The sequence below is a fragment of the Ursus americanus genome, chromosome 17, assembly GCF_024610735.1.
Source record: "Ursus americanus isolate L20-20 chromosome 17, mUrsAme1.1.p, whole genome shotgun sequence".
Taxonomy (NCBI): domain Eukaryota; kingdom Metazoa; phylum Chordata; class Mammalia; order Carnivora; family Ursidae; genus Ursus; species Ursus americanus.
In genome coordinates, this window is record NC_142143.1 from 4,773,290 (window position 1) to 4,797,473 (window position 24,184).

Here is a 24,184-nt window from a genome sequence, read left to right on the forward strand (position 1 = left end):
AGAGACAGAAGGCAGGTGGTCTGTATGAGGTCCAGCACCCCAGCAGCTAACCAGCAGGCATCCCTGGAACCTGGGGCTGAGGGCAGGATCTGGAAGGTGCAGTGAAGATGTGTGTGCGGGGGGGGGGGGGGGGGGACACGTGGAGGGACATGTTTCCTGAGCAGTTCTCAGGGCCACGGCCACACCACGCCAGTTAAGACCGAAGCTCATGACAGCCTGGTGGGTGGTCCTGGGGGTCCCTGGATGGGATGGATGAGGACCCCGAGGGTCAGAGTAACTGCGACTGTCTGGTGGCAGCCCCAAGACCCTGTCCCCCACCCCCAGCTGGCAGCTTCTCTTAGCACAGGACCAATCCCACGTCACAGCCCGACGCTGTCCCTACGTAACTGTGAGGTTAATGGTGGTGACATTCACCAAGCTGAGCTCCACCTGAGACAGCGACAGGGTGTGAAGCCAGTGGCCCCCCGTGGTCATCCCCCTGCCACAGTCCCTCCACCTTCTCCCAATCGTCTGGGTTTCCAAGGACCAAATGCGACCTTAGCTCCCGTGTGACCCCTATGTCCAGGCTCAGTGTCTATCTCAAGGTCACCACATACATGACCCAAGGGGTCACTCTGGGCAAGGCCAGAGAGCAAAGGGCAAGGAGGGAGGGTCTTCTCTTCGGCCAAGGCTGAGCCTGGGTGAGCTCCTCAGCCCATCAAGGGCCAGAGGGCCAGTCCCAATGCCGCCGGTCCACCGTGTGACGCCAGGCAAGTCCCCTCCCCTGCCTGAGCTCCAGCACCCTCATCTGGGGCCCAAGACACGCCAGAAAGTAGAGCGGGAGGCTCTGGGGTGTCAAGTCAGATCACGGCTCACCCTTGGTGTATACAGCAGGTGCTCAGTAAAGCCCTCCTCACCCTCTCTCTGGCCCGTGGTTAGTGACAGTGAGTATGAACATGAATGAATGAATGAATGAACATCTCCTTCAGGGCCAAGCAGACCCTCTGCCCCACTGCTGGCTGCCCAGGGGCTCCCCACACCTCCTGACACTTCCTCTTAACTCACTACATGAGCCCCCCCATTTGTGCTGTGCCCACCGGCTCTCCCAGGTTCCGGAGCACAGCCACGCTCATTCCGCAGATGTGGAGACTGAGGCCCTGGGGGGCGAGTGGTGACGGCCCTGCGGGGCCTGCCGGTTAGGTTGCTCCCGTACCCTTAGGGAGCCTCCAGGCAGCCCATGCACCCGGGACACCCCCTGGGGAAGGCACTACAGGGCGAACAGCCTGGATGTCATCTGAGGGAAGAGAGACAGCCACAGAAAGGGGCGGGGCCAGGGCCATCCTGTCCAGATGGGTCTGCTGGCTCCCGGGAGCTGCAGGGCCAGTGGGACATCGGGCTGGAGCTGGGGCAGGGCCAGACGACCTGCACCCCAGCCAGAGCCCAGCAGGCAGCGGAGGGGCCGCTCAGGCGCAGAGCAGGTGGCCGAGCTCCTGCCCACGAGCTCGCACACGATTCTCCGGGCCCCGAGCAGACCTGGAGCTGTTCTATCGAATGCTGGGGCAGACGTCTGCCTGGAGAGGTGTCCTCACAACCCAAAGTGACTTAGTCTCTATCTGGAAAAACACTTATGCGAAGTGTGCACGTTTTGGGGCCTTAGGAGAACGTGGTCGAAGGAACGGGTCGAGAGAGAGGCCAGACCGGCAGCCTGGACGTCACCAACATCAACCCTTCAGGCTTCAGAGAACAGGAGCGTGAGAGGACAACCACGGATGACAGAGCAGCTGTGCACATCAGAACCTGGATCTGGATCCAGAATCTATAAAGAACTCCTGCAACTCAACAAGAAAGAGAGAAATCATCCCATTTAAAAATGGGCCGAGTAGACATTTCCCTGAAGATGATACAGATGGCCAACGAGCCCGTGAAGAGATGTTCCCGTCATTAGTCATCAGGAAACTGCAAACCCCAGCCACGAGACGGCACTTCAGCCCCACAAGTGCTGTTTGAACACAAACCCCCAAAGTAGCAAGTCCGGGAAGAAGGCGGGGGGACCGGCTGCTGAGACGCTAGTGGGAAGGGAGGTGTCGCGGCCGCTGTGCAGAGCAGTGGGGCGGTCCTCTGACGCTGTGGAGCAGCCACCCACCCCGGGTATGGCCCCAGGAGACACGAAGCCACACGTCTGCACGTCTGCACGTTTCCCTGCACTGCACGTTCACAGCCGCGTTACAGCCCCGAGGGGGCGGTGGCCCAGCCGTCTATCAGCAGGTGAACGATACGCGGAATGCGGTTTCCCTAGCATGGAATACTATCTGGCCACGAGAAGGAATGAAGGGCCGGCACAGGCTCCGACGTGGATGACCCCTGAAGGTGTCAGACTACATGGAAGAAGCCAGACACAGACGGCCGCACGCATGCTGGGTGATTCCACGTATGCGATGCGTCCAGAAAAGGCAAATCTAGAGATAGACACTTATTGGCGTTTGTCAGCGGCTGGGAGAAGGGATGGGGAGTGACTGTTAATGGGGATGGGCTTTTACGGGGGAGGGGGAGTAGGTGAGAATGTTCTGGAATCAAAGAGTGAGGAATGTGCTAAAAACCACTGAACTGTACATTTTAGGAGTGAATTATACGTAACGTATGCACAAATGTATGTACATAAAAACGGGGGGAAGAAAGGATGATGGCCAGACATGGGTCCTGTGACTATTCACGTCCCTGGACTTGGCCTTGCCTGGGCCCGGCCGAGCAGCGCCCCCCACCCCGTCTCATCACCCGGCCCCGAGAACCAAGGGGAACATTCAGGTGACAGCGCCATCAGTGGCTCCTGGCCCTGGGCTCTCTCGTGGGTAATGACCAGCGATGGGTATCACGCATAATTAAATTCACTTGATTTAACACGGCCACGTGATGAAGGAGAGGGTGGGGGCTGGGCAGGGGGCGGTCCCGAGGGACCCACAGGCCCTGGGGTCAGGAAGCCGAGTCCCAGCTCCACTGACCAGCCCTGTGAGCACACGCAGCATGCTCTCTGCCTCAGTCCCCTCACCCGTGAAACGGGCAGCCGAAGAGCCTGAAAGAAACAGGACCCCCACACAGGTCACCTGTAGGGGGCCCGGGAGAGGCAACAAGCTTCTGCTCTGTGACTTCAGCTGCCCCTTTCCCTCCCTGGGCCTCAGTTTACCTGTCTGTAAGGCCCCTTTCAGCCCTGCCACGCTGGGCCGTGGTGCCCTGTATGAAAACGATCCCCGTCCCCATTATCCTTTATTCCTATCGTGAGCTGAAGAGGAGCTGGGCTGCCTGCTTTTCCCAGATACTGACACAGGGAGAGGGTAGTGCGGGCCAGGGCGGGCAGGGAACAGCACAGAGGTAGGAAATGCCTCCTTGAGGCAGCTGTGTGACCCTGGGCAAGTATCTTGACCTCTCTGAGCTTTTGGCCTCCCCCACTGCAAAGCAGGACTAATGGGGCTGGCCTTGCTGATTCCCTCCGAGTGACGGATGGCGCCCCCCTCACAATGGCAGCTCGGAGGGGCTGGTCTGTCCTGGCTCCCTCACCGGTGCTCACTGCTTGGCCATCCACAGGAAATGAGGGGCGTTCGCCAGGCTTTAACTGCCTTTCCGGGAACGACACTCCCGTCATTAGGCAGGTGGGTCCTTCCTCTTTAACAGAGTAACATCCTTCATGATGTTCAACACCAGCGGGGAATGTGGGCGTTATCTCGAGCGCCTGTCCAAGTCCCACCCTGCTTCCCCTGAAGAAAGTCCTCGGCGGGGGGGGCCCTCAAGATCCAGCGGGTCTGACAGCCACAAGACCAGGGCCCGCGGTTAAGGTCCACTGCCCACCGCGGCTGTAAGAGTGACATCTCGGGAGTGGCTGGGGGAGCAGGGCTGCAGCCTCCCACCCTGGCACAGCCTTCCCTGCCACTCACAGGCCCAGGACAGGACACGTGGCCACTCACCGCACGCCTTCGTTGAGGCTGAAGAGCTCCTGGTCGGGCAGCCCCTTGCGCTGGAAGACGGCGATGACCCCGTTGTGGATGCTGCGGGTGGGAGAAAGAGGAGTGTCATCGAGGCCCCACCAGCCCTCCCTGCCTGCCCTCTCCGGAGCAGCCCACCCTGCATGGCTGGAGGAACAGATGTGGGCCTGGCCAGAAGCACGTGCCTGTCTTTTCTCTTATAAGGCAGGCCCTGGAGAGCAGGGGTCAGCTATCCTCAGGGGACCCTGTCCACACCAGAGACTCAGTTCCCATCTGACCTCAAGATCCTGCACCTCTAGCCCCAGCATCCCCTGAGCCCTGGGCCTCAGTCACCTCTGAGTTACCTCTCCAGGATGTCTTCTGTGGCCTGCACCCACTCTGCTCCCCCTTCCCGTGTTCCTGAACCCTCCAATCCCAAGGGTACCCTTTAATCACCTCTCCCACCCTGTAACATATCCCAGCCCAACACTCACCATGGGCTTCCAGGTGCCCCTGAGCCAGCCCCTCCTGACTCCTGGTGTCCCTGAGCACTGACCGCTCATGTTATGTGCCCAACTGGGGAAGCAGCCTCTAGCCCACAGGGCCTTTGCACGTGCCCTTTCTGCTGGTTGGTCCTCTCCCACTTCCATTATCTGCTCCCTTCGGATCACACGTTGTTGCCAGCTTTTACAGACTTATCACTGTGTAACCACATGTTTCTGTGTGTTTTGATTAACTTGCTTCCATCACTGTCTATAAGCCCCAAGAGCATAGAGCCCTGTTGTTGAAGGAGAAGTTGGTAAGCATTTGGGGAAAATTCATCCTTGACTCTCCCTCACCCTCCAAAGCCAATCAGCCTTGAGGTCTGATCCATTTCTACCTCCTGGAGCTCTGCTGCACCCCTCCCCTCCCTTCTAGCCAGGGCCCCTCCTTGCATGCCTGGACCTGATCACACCAGCCTGCCTCCTCACTGCCCCGAGTCACTTCCCTGACCAGGGTCTTGCGAGGCATCCACTGCCCTGCACACAGAGCCCGAGGCCTACACGTGGCATTCGAGGCTTGTTAGGAATGGCCGCTCCCTGCATTCCGGGGTATCCCACACCAGAGTCTCAGAGTGCTGGACCTCCCAGGGCTACCACACTTCTGGGTCTCCGCACCCACTGCTCCTTCTGCCTGGAAGGCCCTTCTCCTCCCTATCAGGCAAGCAGCTATTCATACTAGACTCAGCTCAGAAGCCACTTCCTCCAAGAAGCCCTCCTGAACCCCTCCCTTCCCCAGGGAGACTCCTATCCTGGCTCTTTGCTGATTCACTTTCCTACTGGCACCCCACCCTCTCCCGGCCACACACTCCTGAGGAGGAGAACCAGGTCTGGGTGGCTCCACCGCCCACCACCTAGGACCCAGTCACCGCTCTAAAGCTCACAGACCCGCTGCCGTCATTCTCAGCATGGAGGGGACAGCAGGCCACACGCTGCCCTTCCCATCACAGACCAGACAGCAGCCACCAAGCTCCTGGTGCCCTTGTCTGCCCGCATTAGCTCTACCCTGCCCAGGAAGGCAGACTGGCCCCCCGCTTCGCAAATGGGGAGACAGAGGCTCACAGAGGCCAGGTCCCCCGTGGGAGGGCACAGAGCTCCTCACCCAACAGCTGCCCCCTCTCCCCATGCAGCCGACTCTGGGCAGGGCTGGGGCAGGGCCCTGCACCCTCCGGGGGTGTGAGCCATGCAGGGGCCACATCCAAGGTCCACAGCTGGTCCCGGCCAGGCCAGAGGCCGAGACCAGCTCCACTGTGAGTTATCAGCTTCTCAGCAAGTGCTGGCCGAGACCCTGCTGGTCACCGGTCACTTGACCTGGGGTGCCCGACCGCTCCGGGTCTGGCGTCAGAATGCCACGGATTTGCGGGTTCAAGACACACGTCTCCCCACTTCTGTTTCTCGCCTGTGAAAGGGGCTCCTGAGTGTGCCTGCGCACACCCTGGGCTGCCGCGGGGATGGAATGCCCGGCCGGACCCGCGCTCACCTGTCAGGAGTCCCTGGTGGACCCAGCCCCACTACCGTGTCCCTGGAAGGCTGTTCCCCATCTACAGCCAAAAAAGAGAAAAATCTGCCAGGAAGCCAGTGGTCCTCCAGCAGCTGCAAGCTGGCTCCCAGCCCTGTGGGGGCTGCTGGGGGGCCAGAGGGGCACGGCTGTCCTGGTCACTGCCCTGGGGCCCCTGGCCCCAGCCGCTCCTGAGGCCCAGAGGGGACCAAGGACGGAGGCCCCGAGGTGGGAAGAAGCCAGCGCAGGCCGAGCCCTGGGCCGCCCCCCCTGCTCTTCACACACCCCTGCTCCCAGCAGTCTCTCCCTGGCCTTCCTCCTCTTCCAGTCAGCCTTCCGGAAGGACCCCAGCCCAGAGCTGACCCTGCACCCCACGGCTTTGGATGGCGAGGTGGCTCTCTGAACCATGTCCTCCCCGAGGCCCTCAGGGCGGCACATGGATCAGCCCCTCCAGCCTCAGGGCCTTTGTTCTTGCTGTCCCTTCGCCTGTAGGCTCGCCCTCCACCCGCTCCGTGGACTTCAAACCCTCCCCCAGACCCTCCATGTCGGGTCCTTCCTCCCTCGCACCTGTGCTGTGGGAAAAAATTGTCCTCAGTTGTCCTTTAGGGGAGGGGAGGTCTATCTGCTTGACTATTTTGCCCCCGTCCCTGACCCCCAAGCTCACCAGTGAGGGAGCCGATCACCTCCCTTCAGTCCTCTCAACCCCGGCACCTGAGCAGCCGCCGGCCCAGCCCAGGGGCCACTCTGCGATCCGCCATCCCGCTCCGCCCAGCGTGAACGCTGGCTACCCGTGCCTCAGCTTCCCCATCCACACCGTGGGTTCTCCACTCCAATGCCCAAAGGAGAGCGTGTGCGGGCAGCGGCGTGCCCCACAGTGACACTTGTGCTATCTTCAGCAGAGATGCTGAGGTGAGGCATGTCCCCAGAAGCTCCCACCACAGCTCAACCATCCGCTCTGTGGTTTTCTCAATCTCTCCCTTCTAACCATCACACGGGGCCTGTCACACCCCAGGCTACGGAAGGAAGGAAACGATGAGGGTCTGGGGAGCCAAGGGACAGCCCAGAGTCACACGAGCGTGACAGCCGGCAGAGCCAACGAGCCTGACCCCCGGGCGCTGGCTTGGAAACTGCCTGCCACGCTGCCCCTGGCCGGACGGGCCCTGCTCCTTCCATTCCTCTCCAGCTATGGGCTGCGGTTCCCCTTCTGTTCCAAGTCCAAGTTGGGCAAACGAAAAAAAAACCTTGCTGTGAGCCACTTGGGGAGAGGAAGGGTGGAAAGCAAGAGGCCCCCATGTGACTCATCTTCCCCCCAAAATAGAAGTGAAACCCCAGGCACCCCGGTCTGTGGCCTCCTGACCAGAGGTGGGCAGGCCTAGCACAGGCACTGGCATATGGTCCAGTGGAAACCATAGGCAGCCTCCAAGGGCACTTCCGGGTGAGACCCATGGCCTCTCCCCCACTGGGTAGTCCTTCGTGGAGCCTGTCCCCCTCCCCACTGCAGGAGGACAGGAGGGCAGAGTTCGTCCAGCGTCTCTTGCCTGAGCCCTAGGTGGGCCTGGGGTGAAGGCGAGAAGGTTCCAGAGCCCTGGTGAGGCTCCAGGGTGCCCTGGAAAGTACATGGTCCAGGAAGGGGGTGAGGCCTCGCCAAACTGGGAGAGGGAGGGCTGACTGTAGGGCTCCTGGGGGCACCTGCCTGTGGCCACCTTGAATTGGGCTGGAGCCCATGTGGGGTTGCGGGCTAAAGGGGACCCCAGGTGTGGGCCTCTGGCCCACCATCACCTTTCTCAGCGTTGCCCACCTGCCCATACAGGAAGCCCCAACAGACAGTGGAAGGGTCGGGCCCCACCCCATGCCAGGCCTCTGATTAGTTAGGCTGATATATCTCCAAGGACCCCTGGAGAGAGTAGGGTCCCTGCCAGGGACCTGGACGCAGAGCCCTGCCTTTCTCTGGTGCCTACCGCGATTTGGACATGGCCTCCAGAGGCCTCAGAGGACACCAGGTGACCCCAGAAGGCCGACCCAGGCCCTGAGCAGGGTGGCCACCTCCTTGGGCCCCTCCCACTGGTGTCGAGGCCTGGCGTGTCTCACCGGCTTCTGGCCAGCAATCTGTGGGCAGGGATGGTCAGGTGAACGAGGAAGGGCAGGGGAGCTGGGCTCTACCGGGTCCCCAAGGACCGGCCACCCCACCTGACAGCCAAGGCTCTAGTCCTCCCTCTGCCCTGTCTATCCAAGGATGACTGGATGGAGCCCCAGCGTCCTCATTGGTACCTGGGGGTCATGCCCAGCCCCAAGAGATGAAGGCGGGGGGGGCGCCTGGCTCTGCTCCAGCTGCCCCAGGAGCAGGGCCCACCGGCTTCCTCTTCACGTCCAGGTGAAAGGCACAGGAGGTAGGCAACCTGGAAGCCAACCGTGCCCCCAGGCCAGGCCCCGACGTGACCTTCTGGTAAATCAGTGGGGTGACAATGCCATTTCCAGCCCTGTGTCAACTTCATCCGCTCCTCAGCAAACAGGTCCCGCTCACACCCCGGTTTCAGTCCACTTGGCTTCGGATGCTAACTAACCCTCAGCCCTAACAGGGTTCCCGGCCGAGCAGGAGGGGCCCGTGCCCACCTGCGCTCCTCCCTGGGCACCCGGCAAGGACCCTGACCCACCGGTCCTGACTGCGGAGGGGACGGTGGAGTGCCCACGTCCCTGAATGGCCGCCTGGGCTTCACGGTCCCCCTTCCCAGTGGTGAGGCAGGTTCCAGAGCCATGATGGGGAGAGCGGCACACGGCCCTGGGCCCTGAGCCCAGCCTGTGGTGTGAGGGGCGGTGGCCCAGAGCACAGGGTGGTGTGGGGGAAGGGAGGCATATTAGCGTCACAAATGCCACTAATGTAGTCACTTAAAACAGCCCAAACGTGTTTGCCGGCGCTTCTGAAGGCCGGGGTCCTCAGGTCCTCAATCAGTTTCACGAGGCTAAAATCAAGGTGTTGGTGGGACTGGCTCCTTCTGGACGCTCTAGGGGAGGGTCTGTCTCCTGGCCTTTTCCAGCTTCTAGAAGCGCCCACGGGCTTGGCTCAGGCTCCTTCTTCCATCCTCACAGGCAGCCCTGTGGCACCTCGGACCTCTGCTTCCATCGTGTCACCTCCCCCCCCCCGCCTCTGAGCCCCGGGCCTCGCTCTCGCGAAGACCCTTGTGACGACACTGGACCCCCATCTCGAGACCCTTCACTTAACCACCCCTGCGAAGTCCCTTTTTTCCTTTACCATATTCACAGGTTCTGGGGGCCAGGGTGTGGAACCTTCGGGGGTCATTACTCTGCAGACCACACCCAGACTGCCTCGGGGCGGGGGGGCAGGGTGCTCAGGACCTGGAGCAGCGAATAGGCAGGGGTGGGGTAGGGGGAGCCAACACAGGCCCCCAGCAGCCTCCAACCCCCACCCCCGCCCCCAATCGACGGATCACCCCGGGGCCTTCAGCCAACCTCCTCTGGGCCCTCAGAGATCCCCTTGAGGTGCCGGTAGACGCAGAGGCTTTGCAGCTGGACCTGGGTTAGATCCCAGCTTCCGCCCAGACTCCCTGTGGAGACCCTGGCAGTTCCCAGGCTTCTGCGAGCCTCAGTGTCCTCCCCTGCAAAATGGGGCCGATGAGCCCCACCTTGAGGGCTGCTGGGGAATGACAGGAGTGCCGTCAGGCCTGGGCTTTGGTCAGGGCCCAACGCAGGTCAGCACTCTCTGAGTGCAGAGCTCCTGGGTGCCTAAGACAGGGGTGTGCACAGGAGGCGGGCCTCCGGCCTCCAGGTTCTTACCACCACAACCCACCTCCCTTGGTCCCTGGCCGTGACCTCAAGTCAGACCTGGGGTCAGACCCCCAGGCCCTGACATTAGTGTGGGATCTTGAGCAAGTCCACCCCCCCACCTCTGTTTCCCTCTCTGTAAGCTGAAGACAATCACCCCAGCCTTGGATGGAGACGATGGGGAGGGAAGGAGTGTCCCACGCAGGGCAGTGTGCCTGGCTCCGCAGGGACCCACACTCCACCCTGCTTGGGGGGCCTCCCCTCCATAGCTAGATGGTGGGGTGGGAGCCGAGCTCTCTAAACCCCAGGCATTCAGGCCGATTCTGGCCCCGCAAGGAATGAGAGTTAACACTAACTCCGTAACGATTAACAACCTCTGGCCCAAACACATGCCCGGGGGACCCGTGTTGGGCAGGCCGTTAGGGCTGAGGCTTGGGGAGCTCCCTCTTGCCCCTCAGCTCAAAAGCATGACCTTCACAGAGCTAGAGGCCCCCCAGGAGGAATGCATGGACGGAGTCGGACATGACCCGCCACATCTGGGCCCTTGAGGGAGGAGGGGAGGGGGGACTCCACGTGCGAGCAGCAGGGCAGGCTCCGGAGGCCGCCGGCCTGTCTGGGACCCTGCACTCGGCTTGGCTCAGGGGACAAACCTGAGCAGAGAAGTAAGGGCCGAAGACACAGCTTTGCCGGTGGGGCCTGGCACCCACCGCTCACTCAAACATCTCACACACATTCTGGAGGAAAGAATGAAGCGTAGCTGGCCAGCTGCGCAGTCAGCACTCACCTGTCTCCCAGTTTATCTTCTTCCAGACACTAAACGCGACCTGCAGTGACCTCATTCCTTTACTTGTGTCCCTGTTTATCTCCTGACTCCCTCCCCCAACTCCACGCTCAGGAGGCTGTGCTCTCTCCAGACTCAGCCCCGGGAGCCGTCCAGTGCCAGGGAGCGAAGGAATGACTGAGTGAACGAATCCAACGAATTACTAAGAGAACGCACAGATCCTGTTCTCATGAGAGCTGAGAGCAAGCTTTGTATTTTTGCCCCATGTCAAGATGAGGAAAGAAGCACAGGAAATTGAGGGGATGTGCCCCGGGGCCCTGTGGGGGGCTGAAAAGAGGCCCCTAGAAATTGGTGTCTACTGGAAACGGGGTCTGTGCAAATGCAGTGAGTTAAGGATCCTGAGACAAAATCATTCTGGATGAGGGTGACCCTAGAGTCAATGACTGGTGTCCTTAGAAAGGAGAGAAAGATTCGATCACAGAGACCCAGGAGTGGCCACGTGAAGATGGAGGCAGACGGCCACGAGCCAAGAAGCCACCAGGAGCTGGAGGAGGCAGAAGGACACCCCCCTAGTCTTCGGAGGGGGCGCAGTCCTGCGGACACCTTTGTTTTATAGGACCGCTGGCCTCTGGAACCGCAGAGAATACATCCCTGTTGTTCCGAGCTACGCAGCTCCTGGCAATTTGTTAGGCAGCCCTATGAAACTAGTGTGGTCGCACAGATAAAAGGCCCTGGATTCCAAATGAGGAGTCCACAGTGCAGCGAGGAAGGCCCTGAAGATGGACGCAGCTGTCCTGCGTGAGGGCTGTTGTCCTGGGGGCCCCGCAGGGAGCACTGCAAGAAGGGGCGGGGAGGCAGGCAGAGACCGGAGCAGACCCCCCACCCTGCACGGCCCCCACTCAGGGAGGGGCAGAGGAAGGCGCTTCGCCTCTCCTTGGCTCAGTAGCCCCTCTGCCTGGGGAGGAGACTGCAGGGGCTCGGGCTCTGCCACGTCCTACATGGTGACAGCGACACGGGCAGGTCTGCTGGGTGCTCTGCGTCCGCCTCTCCACCTCCAAAGCGGGGATAAGAGAAATCACTCCCTCCCTGGGCAAAGTGAACCAAGGGGTCGGGTGCACAGGAAGAGTACAAGCTGGCAGGTGGGAGCAGCCAGGTGCCCAAGGGACGGAAGACTCAAGCTGGGGGAGAGGAAACGTGTAAGTCTGGCAGGTGCTGGAGTTCTAAATTCCACGAAGGAAAAGCAGTGGAGGGAGGCGGGGGCCTCTCTGCAGGAACCTCCCTGTGCTCCAGTGCCCTCCCCTCTGTCTGGCCACCCCCAGCACGAGATCCCGGCTGGGGGAGAGGGGCTCACAAAGCCGCGGTTGGTGAGAACTCAGGAACCAGCAGACTCCTGAGAGCCCCCACCAACCCCATCCCTACAGGCCCACCCCGGCATGAGTATGGGCTTGAGTTATGAGTTCCAGAGTGCCTACTATGTGCTGGGCACTATGCAGAGGGTCTGACTATGTATGCTTGCTTTGAATTCCTACAACAGCCCTATGGTGGACACCCTCATCAGCCCATTTTCGGCTACGAAAATTAAGGCCCAGAGAGGTTGAGTGACTTGCTCAAGGCCACACAGCAGGGAAGAGGCAGAGCTGGGAACTGAACTAAGTCTGTCTGTCTCCTATCACTAAACCAAAGCAGAGAAGTGGGGTGGGGGGGGGGGTCCGCATCTCTCTCCTGAACTCTGAGACAGGAGAAATCAACTGGACATTGTGCAGTCAGTGGGTCACAGAGATTCCCCAGAGATTCCCCTTCCTTCACCGTCTCCACATCAGCCTTGTAAGGAGGAATGCACATGCCCACTGACAGAAAGGGAAACTGAGGCAAACCCAGCCCCAAGCAGTCTGCAACTTGGTAGGGAACAGAAGGTAAGCACATGGATGATGGGGTCCTGCCTAGGGCGCAGACAAGGGTCTCAGGCTGGTGGCCCCGTGCCCACTACGGTGCTCATGAAACTCTCCATGAACAGAATCAGTGTGTGGCCACACTGACAACCGGGTTCCTGGGGGCCAGGACCGCAGCCAGGGGAGCATCTGGCAACACTTCACTGCCAGGTGTGTGGGGTGTAGGGGGGACGGCATCCACAGCCCCTCTGAACAGCCTCTCATTCCTTTCCCCTCCCCTCCTTTTGCCTTTTGGTGGAAATGTCTACTTTGAAAAGGAATCAGGAGCAGACACGCTGGGGAATCCCACTAAATAAACCATCTCTTTTCCGGATCCCAGCCTTGCTCTTCAAACAAAGCTTGGGGGTGGGGGGACTTCCCACGCCCCTGCTAGTCTGGGAAAGGCCCCCAGGGGGGAGGGTCGTCTCAGGAATGCCAGGCAGCTGCTGCACCCCTGCTGACAGCTGGGAGGACAAGGGGCCGCTCAGGGGAAACTACCCGCCCACCCCCTCCGACCAAAGGGACCTTTACTCTGAGACAGGAAGCGCAGCGGCCACCCACCGACTGCGCCCTTGAGGCTCTTTGCTCATCTGCGAAATGGGAAAAATACTTCCTGCTCTCTTTACCTCCCAGATTGCCATGAGTACCGGGGCGCAGACGTGGTAAGACCCCAGGGTGGGAGGCAAGCACGCGGGCTCCAGGCCCACCCCATCGCCCACCAGCTGGGCGCTCTGGGTCGAGCCCTGAGTTCGCGGTCTCGTCCCTCCCTTCTAGAAACACATTGCACTAAACTTCCCTCTCCGCCCGCACAACTCCGGCGGAGCAAGTTCTTTTTGAGCTATGAAGTGCCGCGGCGCTCAGGGCTCCGTTCCTCGCCTGCGGGCCCGATGGAAGGCTCCCTCTCCCCCGGCTCTGGGGCCCCGGACCCGGCGGGCGGGCCCGGAGGGCGCGGCCTTACCTGTTCCAGGTGGCGTTGGCGCAGGCCCGGCGCTGCTGCGTGCCCCGCTCGTCCGCGCCGGCGGCAGCCGGCTCTCTCTTGCCCAGGTCACTGAGGCTGGGCGAACTCATGAACTTCAACCTGCGGAGAGTCCTCATGGTGACCCCGGCGGCCCGCTCCGCGCCCACGCGCGCCCGGCGCCGCGCCCTGCGCCACGCCGCACCGCGCCGCGGGCCCGGCCGGCACAGCGCCCTCTACGAGGAAACTTGGGCGAGAGCAGGAAGCTGAGCGGCCCTCCGGGGTCCCGCCCCGGTCCCGCGTCTCCGCCCCGGGCCCCGCGCCGGCTGGCCCGCCGGGTTAATCATTGCTCCGAGCGGCCGCAGCGTGGAGCGCCAGGAGCGCGGCCGGCGGCGCGGACCCGGCGCAAACGGAGGCGGGGGCGGGGCCGTGCTGGAGGGGGCAGGTCCAGGGCCGGGGGGGCGGAAACAGGGGCGGCCCCGGGGGCGGGTCCATGCTGGGCTGAGGCGGGACCTCAAGCAAGGGGGCGTGTCCAGGGGGCGTGGCCCGGAGGGCGTGGCCATGAGCGGGGGCAGGGTCGGCGCCTCCTTGGCCGCGGCCCCCTCGGTGTGCCCTTCTGGGTCGCGCTTGGACCCCTCAGCTCTTCTAAGGGCCTCCTATGCCCACAGGAAACACGCATGGGACGCAGAACCCAACCCCAAGCGTTCGCCCTGAGCCAGCCACTGCGGCCACACTTACAGCGCTTGGTGACTTCTTTCCCTGCCCAGACCCTCTTTGCCAATCTTCACCCAAAGTTACCCCCTCCTTGCCATCCCCACAAAGGCTGTGCCCACACAGATCCCTCAAGACCTTGCCACGTGGACACAGACTCCTCCCAGGTTCTCTTGAAGACCTGATGGAGACCTCCGGCCCCCTTGGGGCACTGGGCTGGGACCCCACCCCACCTAAGCCCAGCCTGGGCATGACTAATCACCCTCCTCTGGCATGGCAGGCTTGCCGGACTGGGGGCTGGGGGGATCACGAGTGGCCTCACCACCGCAGAAACCAGCAGCCGCCTCCAGGTATCAGGGATGGTAAAAACAAATGGGTCCCCTAAGACCTGGGGGCTGCGGAGAGTGAGCCCAGTGAAGGGAGGGCACACACAGCCACGGGGCTCTCCAGGCTTTACACAGCACTTTTAGATGCTTGGTCTTAGGCCAACCTCCCTCTATGAGGTAGGAATTCTTTCTTTAATTTTTTATATTTTCGGTATAGTTGATACAGAGGTAGGAATGCTTCTTCCCATTTCCCAGTTGAGGAGACGAGGCCCAGAAAGCGAAATAACCTGCCCAACGCCGTACAATCAGCAAATGGCAAAGCTGGGCCAAGCCAGGCATCCCAAGCACACGGCACAGACACGCAGAACAGCCTCCCCCAGCCCTGTCCCCCCTCCCTCCGAATCAGACAGGGCACCACAGCCCTCCGTCTTCCCATAGACACTTCCCTTGTAAATCTGCGGGGAGAAACGAGGGGCTGATCCTACACTCTCAGCAGGTGATGGATGCTCAGAGGCCCTCCCCCCCATGTTGTACAGAACAGGGAACTGAGGCCCAGAGGCCACTGGGTCCCTTATGGCAGGGTGTGTGCCTCTCCCGCTTCCTCTCAATGGCAGACCCAAAGCACCCGCCCCCTGAGAAAGGGGTTCCTTCCGTGCCATGGGTGGGGGCTAGCTAATTCAGTCCGACAGAGTGTGGAAACAGGAATTGGCCTGAAGGAGGCAGTGGCGAGGCCTGGCTCGGCCCCCAAAGCGGGGCTCATTCTGCCTAATACCCCAGGCGGGATGGTTTGCCAAGGTCAAACCAAGCAGTGGATGACCTCCCAGGGATACATGGCCTGGTTAAAGTTATTCGGCACTTCCTGAGCACGTGCTATGTGCCAGACATGAACCTCACCCTGGGGAGGCAGAGTCACGACCGGCAGACTCCCTGGCCCTGAGCTCCAAATCGATGGAGTGGAGACCAGAGACCATGGACTCCCCCAGAGCCCACATCCCCAAGGCGGAGACCTGCACGACCTGGTGTGAGCCGACAGGCCAGGAGGGATCGAGCTGCCCCTTCCACGCCTCTGGTGGTTTCTCACCCCTTTAGAAACACCTGTGGAGCCTGTATGCTCCCTCCACCTCCAGCGCCACCTGCCCAGGATGGGAACCAGACACCTGTCTCAGTGCCAGACATGTCCCCCTCCTCCGGCTGCCTTTACCCTGCGTCAGGCTCCAGGGCTGCCCTCCGGTCATCTGGTGACTTTTCCATCCTGGTGCCACGAGCCGGAAGGGCAGGGACTATTCAATGGGTTCCGTACTATATTCCCAAGCCCAGCTCGCAATAGGCATGCAGTACAGATTGAGGCGAATGGATGGATAAACATCTGTCCACAGGAGTGGAGGGACAACGTTCGGCCATAGGAGTGCAAATGCTTTGTGGAAGGTGCCCCACTGGACTGACGGAGATAGAGCCACGTAGCTACCAGAGGTGTAAATGGGACGGAGCAGAGCCGTCGGGTTGGACCCTGGGTGGCATGCGATGCATGGTGGTTTCCCAAGCCGGGGGAGAGGGCTGGCTTTGTTTGCTCGGCACACTCAGGTGGCTGGCGCTTAGCGCGGGCTCTGCTGCTGGCGGGCAGGCTGGCAGGGGTGGCCAGCTCAATGTGGGAGGGAGGCCAACCCCTCTGGCTGAGAAATTAAAGCGAAAACGGGTGGCACGTGGGTGAGGGCAGTTTAGTGGAGTAGGCGGGAGGAAGCGAGAAGAGGAAGCACTGGGAGGGAGGGGGTTTTGGTGGAAAGGGGGCTCTGGGAGCGGTGCTGGACAGCAGGGTTCTGGGAGAAGTGGCCAGCAGGAAATTCCGGAGGTAGGGATGGTGGAGGGACTTCAGGGCCATATGCAGGCTGTGTTAAGGAGCTGGCTGTAACCGTCCCCTAGTCCTGGCTCAGGACCTCCGTAAAATCTGTCTACGCCCAAGAGCCCAGAGGCAGGGTATAGTGGGGACTCTAGATGAAGGTGCTGCTGCCCTGTGTTTGGGCAGGTGACAGGCAGCAAGGGGTATAGGGATATGGGGGTGGGGCTTGACAGCCCAGGGGAGCAGGAACGCCCAGGGCTGGAATCTGACGCAGAGGCCAGAAGGAGACCAGGCCGTCCTGATCCCCCAGAGCAGGCGACAACGGGGCGGCCACAAACCAAGTCAAGCCCCTAAATGTGTTCTGCACAGCCTGCAGCGTGGGGAAAAAAACAAAAAACAAAAACTGTAAGCAGCCAAGGTTTTACAATGGAGAGATTGACATAGAAACCCTGATTTCTGGCTTCCCGGGAAGCATCAGATGACCGGGCCTCCTGGGCCTGCGGCCCCACGTGACAGCCCTCGCTGAGCTGCTGCCCCCACAGGCAGACAGAGGGGCTCTGGGCGCCCACCAGGCCCTCCACTCACTTATGGGGCCTTCCAGGCCTGATAAGGGGTTGGGGATTGAGCGACTGCATTACAAAGGCAGCCCTGGGCAGGGCCCTTCCGCGCCGACTCGGGAAGAAAATGCCCTCTGTCAAAGGGATCAGGAGACTGGGGTCCCAGTCCCCGAAACTGCTCTGGATCTGTGCCAGGCCAGAAGGCCCCAACCACGTCCTTTCCTCCCCCAGGACCGAGGCTTTAGTCCACCCTCCCACCCACCAGTGGGGTGTCCGGAGTTGGTATAGGGCCCTGGTCACCAAGAGGGACTCCAGGACTTGTCCTTCTGAAGGGAGAGAGAGTCCTTGATTGAGTAGCCAGAACTGGGGTCCACCAGCCCTGCCACCAAGTCAGGTGATTCCTAGGGTCTCAGTTTGCCCATCTGTAACATGGACGGGATTGAGGGTTAGGAGCCCTGCCTGCCACCGCTCCCCTGCCCCAAGCCTCCACGGGTGAGTTTGAAGGACAGGGGAAATAAGAACCATAAAGCCCTTTAGAGGCCATGTGCTCCCCTCAGATGTAGCCAGAGATGGCAATCCAGGTGTCTTGATGCCTGTGGTATGACTATGCCGAGGGGCTGGCCCAGAGGTTTCGTCTTCACGGGGAAAGCACCAGGACCAGCAATGACCTGCAGAACGGGCCTGGCCCCTGTCCATGGGCTCCTGGCACTGAGACTTTGCATCAGAAAGCGCCCTGGGGTTTGTTCAAAATGCCCGTCCCAGTGCCTGCTGGGAACCTCAGTCAGGACCTGTGGGGGCAGGGCCTGGGGATTACTAACGAGCATCTGAGGGGACTCTCATGGTCCCCTGGGGTCTGCAAACCCCTGAGCCTGGCTCAGCACCTCACTTCCCAGGTGGGCAGCCTGATGCCTGGGACGGACAGCTCTGCAACCCAGGCCTCCAGACTTCGAGTTCACCAGGCAGAGTTCTGGAGCTCCGGGACACCAGCCAGTGTCTGTATACCATCCAAAGCAGGGAGCCAGCCCACCCCGAAGCGGCTGGGTCCAAAGGGGGCTCAGGGAGCGGCAGGGAAGCAGGGCATGGGGGCAGCCGCTGTAGCTGTCCTGTGTGCTCCAGGCTCATCTAGGTTGGGGGTGGGGGGGCGGCGAGGCACATGCCCGAAGTCACAGTCAGCAAGTGGCAGAGCGGAAGCTGGAGCCAGGCCAGCTTGGGGGATAAGGGGTGGACAGACGCCAGCTCTGTCACTGTCACTAGCGCTGTCCTCAGCCGGCCCGTGCCTTGCCCACTTCCAGGCACTGCCCGCTCTGAGGGGGCACTTCTGCCCCCTGGTGGCGAAGCCTGGTGCTTCCCCCAAAGCGGGCTGGGAAAGCGCCTCCCGCACCCTGGGGTCTTGGACACCCAGGGTGGGGCTTAGCAGTGTGGCGGGCACAGGGAGCCACCGCCATGGGAGGGGTGCCCGGCTTATTCCTCCCTCCTCCAGGATGGACAGGGAGGGCCACAAGCCTGCCCCACGAGGGGGTGAGGTTGTGGGCCAATGGCCTGTAACGGCTGCTGGTTAGGGGGGCACAGCAGAGATTCCCGAGTCGGAGCTGTGATGCTGGGAGAGTCCAGCATCCCCCATGATTCGGTTGGTCATCTCTGAAGGCTTTGCAATGAGCTGTTCTCAGTGACCGTCCCGAGGCTGGACAGCTGCTCACCATCCCAGGCTGGACGGGCATCGGAAGGGACGCCTGTCATCTTCCACGAATGCGGGACCTCACAGAGACTCCCGCTTGCCAAGCCTGGGGCCGGTGGGTCCTGCTCTCGAGCTGCTCTGGAGGAAATGTCCCTCCGGTGGCCTCAGAGCCAGGCTCAACTAGCATTACTCCCATTTCACAGATGCAGAAACTGAGGCTGAGTGGGGTTAAGTTGCTTGCTCAAGGGTTGTCAGCTACGAAGTACTGGAGATGGGACAGTGGACTGCTGGTGAGGCAAAGTCTGCCTCCCTAGTGCTTTAACAAACACTGCAGACGGATTTACTGAACACCACTACAGGCCAGGCCCTGTTCTAGGTGTTGTGGATACAGTGGGGGACAAGAAGGACAGGGTCTCTGCCATCATGGAGTGAGCTCCCATCCCGTCCAACACCTCCTAACATCTTCATGGGCCCCTCCAGTCTTCTCTCTACCAGCTGAGCCCTCAGCCCCATCGCACTGCCACCAGGACCCCATCCTGAGCTCTTCCCCAAGCTGGTGGTCTCCGGCCTCTGTTCTCAGAACACTCCTCCTCCACTTGCTCTGGATTCAGTTCTAGGGGCGGGTGAGGAGGTTCTGAGCAGCACAGGTCCCTTGTCTCCGACACGATAACCCCACACCTGCAGTCACATGACCCTCTTTCCAAACCGCACTTGCCCATCTGTAAATGAGGTCTTGAACAACCAGCCTCCCAGGCCCTTCTCGGGCAGGTGTTGGATAACCCCGAGTCCGGTCTATAAACAGGTGCCCGCGGCACAGCGAGGGTAAAGGCAGAGCGGGAGTGGGGCACAGCAGAGGCTGCAGGCTTCACGGCCCCCCAAAACCGGGGCTGCTCCCCACCGGACCACCTCCCCCGCCCGCCTCTTAACCTCCTGGCGCCTTGTCTCCTCTGTTGAATGGGACGGGGAGACAGAACCACGGGCCTGCCAACAGGAGTGGGAGGGCCCCATGAGTGGCGGCTGCAGACCATGCTTGGGGAGTACTCACTCGGGTCCAGTCTGTTACCGCACCCACCCTGACTTTCCAGAGCAATTCCATACGGAGGAAGTTGCCCGCATCATCCTCGTTTATAGGGAAGCCAGCTGGGGATCCCAAAGGTTAAATGACTGGTCTAAGGTCACACAGCCAGGGCAGGATTCAAACCCAGGCTGCCCAGGCTCCATGATGGTGCGTTCGATGACCTCCTTTGCTAATGAATGAGGTGGCGTGTGTCGGCTGGGCGCCCAGCACAGAGCAGGCCCGAAATGAACAGCAGCCACCGCTGTTTCTCGTACGTCATCAACATCATGTCTAGAGGCAAGGTCGGCAGCAGGCAGGGTGGGGAGAGCTGGGGGCCACCGCTATGCAGGTGCCCGTCCCTCCCAACCTCCCCCAGGAGAACGACCCCGCCTGCCCCATCCAGCCCGGCAAACTTGATGTGGATATAGACACAGCAATCTACCTGCCGGACTGAGTCCGGGGGGTATCCAGGCTGCTCTCCTGTTGTGGGTAGAGTTGTGTCCCCCAAAAAGCCATGTTGAAGTGCTAACTCCTGGTCTCTGTGCACGTGACCTCGTTTGGACATAGGGTCTCTGCAGATGTGACCAGGTTGAGATGAGGTCATACTGGAGGAGGGCAGACCCTATATGCCATGACTGATGTCCTTATAAGAAAACCCTGTGAAGACACGGAGATAGAGACACGGGCAGGACAGCCGTGTGAAGACAGGCGGATGTCTGTGAGGTGGCCAGAAGCCAAGGAGAGCCACGAAATGGCTGGCAGCCGCCAGAAGCTGGAAGGGACAAGGAAGGAGTCTTAGCCCTGCCGACACCTTGATTTCAGACTTCGGGCCTCCAGCACTGCGAGAGAATGAATTTCTGTTGCAAGCCCTCCAGGCTGTGGTCCTTTGTTAAGGCAGACATAAGACATGACCACATCACCTCCCCGCCCCCACAGGTTCTGCACGCACCCAGGCCCTGGCTTTGACCTCTGCATCCGGGAACCCGACGTCCAAACATGGACAGGTCGGGCCCCAACGCCAGCCAACCGGAGACACCTTCGTTCCCTTACCCCTGCTTTCTCCAGTAGGAATGCACAAACCCCAGGAGATGGGGGGGGGGCGGCGGTGGACAGCTTTATTTCTCCCTCAGGCGCCTCTTTGGCCGGCAGCCTTTTCTTAGATGAATCCTTGGAAAGAATAACCACTTGGGATATCAGAACTCACACTGATAACACAAAGACCTAGGAAGGGGAGCCCGAGAGGAGAGGACGGGAAGGCTTGGTGTAGGACTGGGGGCCTGAGGAAGTGCTCTGTCACTCATTGCTCCTTCGTGACCCCTCATTAATGGCCCCTCCAGGCAGGTCCCAGGGGGCATTCTGATCCAGCAGGGTATGCAGAAAGCGCTGGCATCCCAGCTTGGCCTGCGTTCTTGGCTTCATAAATAAAGCCCGAAGAGCCCAGGAAGGAGGTGGCGCTGGGTTGTCCGGACTCTGCCAAGTGCAGGGCTCTGCTCCCGGGGGAGGGGGTGTCCAGCCAGCGGGGGGAATCCCTGTTCCATGAGCCATCCCCCCCACCTCCACTCCTGCAAGACTGTGGTTCAAAGTCCATGAGGGACAAATTTAATGAAGGGGAAAGTAGTGCTGAGATTCACTGGAAGGGTTGGGGGGTGGGTTCCATCTCCCTATAGGGGTGGGAGGTGCCCCTTCCTGAGTGCCTTGCCCACATAACCCCACCATACCCCTGCCCTCTGGGCAGCCTCATTCCCCACTACAGGTGGACCCTGAGGTCCCAGATCCTGATGTCACCCACGGGGTCACAGGCCGGTGAAGGGCAGGGCCAGGGTGGACACTGGGGTGCCCCCTCCAGTCCCTCGCTTCCAGCATGGTGGACTGTGGATGGAATTCATCTGCCTGGAGGCCAGGCCCTTCCCCACCTGAAGTCTGGGCAGGTACTGCTCCCCTGCCCTCCTCCCAGCCCCTGCTGGGCCCACAAACACAGGTCCCAGGCCTATGCTTGCAGCACGCCCACCCCTCTGGGCCCTCAAGCCCCTGCAGGCTCAGGACTCCTCCCTGTCCCAGACGCAGCCTCTGGGGGACCCACCTTGCCACCAGCCCGCTCACCTGCTACCCAGATGTGATGGGCCCCTGACTCGGAGGAAGCCCTCTGCCTGCAAGATTTCCACGTTTCCGAGCTTGGTGTCCCAGGCCCTCCACAATCTGGGCACAAGTTTCCATTCCTTCCATTCCTTCCATTACTGCCCAGGCCCCTCTCTGCCACCAACCTCCAAGCAGAAGACAGAGTGACTGCTTGTTCTCCAGACTTTCTGCCTGCTTCCCACCCCTGGGCCTTTCTCCAGGCGCTGCCCTCCATGCGGGACGGCCGTCCTCCCTCTCCTCGAACTAATGTCTTCTCCAGGGCTATTGATGATAATAATACTAAGGGGGCCGAGTGTCCGGATTCAGGGCATAAGCTGCGGCTTCACCGGTGAACAGCAGTCCAACTCGGGCTGACGACTTCTGTTTAACGGTGCCTCAGTTTCCCTAGCTGTAAAAGGAGAACCATAATAACACCCTCCTCCCTGGGTGACTCCCAAGGCTGACAGTGTGTCCACAGATACAGAACGGGCCAGGCGCACAGTGGGCGCTCCTCCGTACGAGCCGTCATCACCAGCTGCCCCCACCCTGGAGACGCAGGCCCTTCTCCTCGGGACCTAACTCAGCCAATAACCCCCAGGCCGTCCTCCCTCTGACCGGCACTGCCTCCTCTATCAGACTGGGCGCTTGCGGAGGCTGTGGCTGCGGCGCGCAGAGGTGCGAGGTAAGTGCCCAGTAGACACAGACAAAGACCCTCCTTCTTGACCAGACTTTGCTCAGGCTGCTCCCAGCTGCGGTCGCTGGACCGACCTTGGGCTTCCCATCCGTCAGTGCAGGATCCAGTTTGAGCAGGAATCCTGCTGGGTCAGCTTAGCCCAACCCCCCACCCTCCGTATCTTATCACCCTGGCCCGCCTTCAGCAAGAATTCCCTTGAATCGGTCACAAGAGTGCCCCTTACCCCACAGGTTTCCTCCCCACCCAGTGACCCCGGCCCTGCTCCCTGGTTGTAAACCTCCATTTCTGCTTGCTGGAGGGGGAGCTGAGGCTAATTTCTCTCCCCTGCTGCAGATCCCTGTCCGCACCTAGAAAAGGCACAAGCCCTGAAAACTCAAGTTTTTGCAGAGTCTGGCCACAAAATCTGGATCCGCCCTGATGTGAAGCTAGTCAGAATCCTTATCTACCCCACTCAGTGTAGATCTGGTATAGACAGGGTCCCCAGGATGCCGCCCTGATGTCTGCAGCTGGCTGTCCACAGGTTGAATCATCGTTCAGAAATCCAGCGGGAGTTCCCAAGTCACATCTGGCCCTGAGGGTCTCAGATAAGCGATGGAGGATTTGCACCGGGGGGAAGCTGAGTCACAGAGCTGGCCTGTGACTGAGCTGGACTCCATCCGACTCCCAGGATGGCCTGATATTTCGTAGGAGCCTTGGGGACAGGTACTTTGCAGAATCTGGAAAGTCCTCTGTAAGAAGCAGTCACCGCTGGGGGCACGAGGAGTCTTTTGCATTGACCACTCGAAGGTCAAGAGGCTGGGCGATTTAAAGAATGCCACAACCTGAAAGCTCTCTCCCTACACGTATCTCCCAGAAAGGCTGGATAAAAAAATGACACATGTAAATGCATAACATTTGTATGCGCTTGTAAGAAAGTGAAGAAAATCACCAGGGGCCAAAATGATAAACTAATATTATCATTCGGATTGTCTTATTTCTACACTTAGCTCGTATTTAATATCGATTTTACTGAAGGCCCGAAGAGTGCTTGAAAGACGCAATCATTCCATGCGGAGGGACATTCTCTGTGCCTTAGGGCATAAAGCCCTCTAGCACTTCCAGCGGCCTCAGCCATTGCTGTGCCCATTCCACAGATGAGGAAACTGAGCACACCCGTGCTGGTCGAGCTGGGATCCAAGCCCAGGCAGTCTGGCTCCCAGGGCTGTATTCTTCAGTCTTACCCTCCACTCACTGTGCTGTCATCAGCATAACAGTAAAATCCCAGGAAAAGGCTATGAACTAAAAGCTGGGGTGTTGAGACGAAGGGTAAAACCAGCAGTCAGGAGGGAGGACGCTGAGCAAACACGTTGGTGGGAGAGGCAACTGAGCTCCTCACACAAAGCCAGGGCTCTCGAGGGGCTGTGCCTCTAATCAATGGGTAACTGAGAAAGAGATCTGCCCCCTGGCAAAGACAGATGACTAAGAAAACTGGTGTGTGTCTACCTGAGCTCAAGAGAGTTGAAAACGCAGGCACGTCTCCTGGAACCTGTGAGGACGCGGCTTGACCGGGCTGCTGATAGCCTGGGGCTGCCGGCCCGAGCCATCCTAAAGGTGTCTTGGAGGGGCGGGCTCCCAAGCCAGGCCAGGGGGCCACAGATAACCCCTGGCTGGAAACAAACTCATGATCCCAAGGACACAGCGCCCAAGGAAACAGGCCACCAGGAGGGAAGGAGGCACACACTATAGCTATCAGGACAAAACTCCCAAGAACTTGGGCCAAGAAACTACTGGAGAGACTGTTAAGTGAATTTGCTTAACACAGTCAAAGG

The 24,184-nt window shown here is 60.5% G+C and overlaps 1 protein-coding gene across 4 annotated transcripts in view; it reads right to left on the minus strand.

Annotated features, from left to right (window-relative positions):
* The window catches only part of PRR5 (proline rich 5), a 50,824-nt gene that overhangs the window by 13,594 nt on the left and 13,046 nt on the right, over positions 1-24,184 (minus strand). For 3 of the 4 annotated variants that reach the window (XM_087868635.1, XM_045780082.2, XM_045780085.2), the window contains exons 2-3: positions 13,411-13,530; positions 3,933-4,013 (exon numbers count right to left, since the gene is read on the minus strand). In XM_087868635.1, coding sequence (XP_087724761.1) covers positions 3,933-4,013; positions 13,411-13,520 — 191 coding nt within the window. In that variant the 5' untranslated portion in view covers positions 13,521-13,530. Of the gene's footprint in view, positions 1-3,932; positions 4,014-13,410; positions 22,598-24,184 lie in introns of those variants that run through there. The other variant, XM_045780083.2, reaches the window with a different exon arrangement.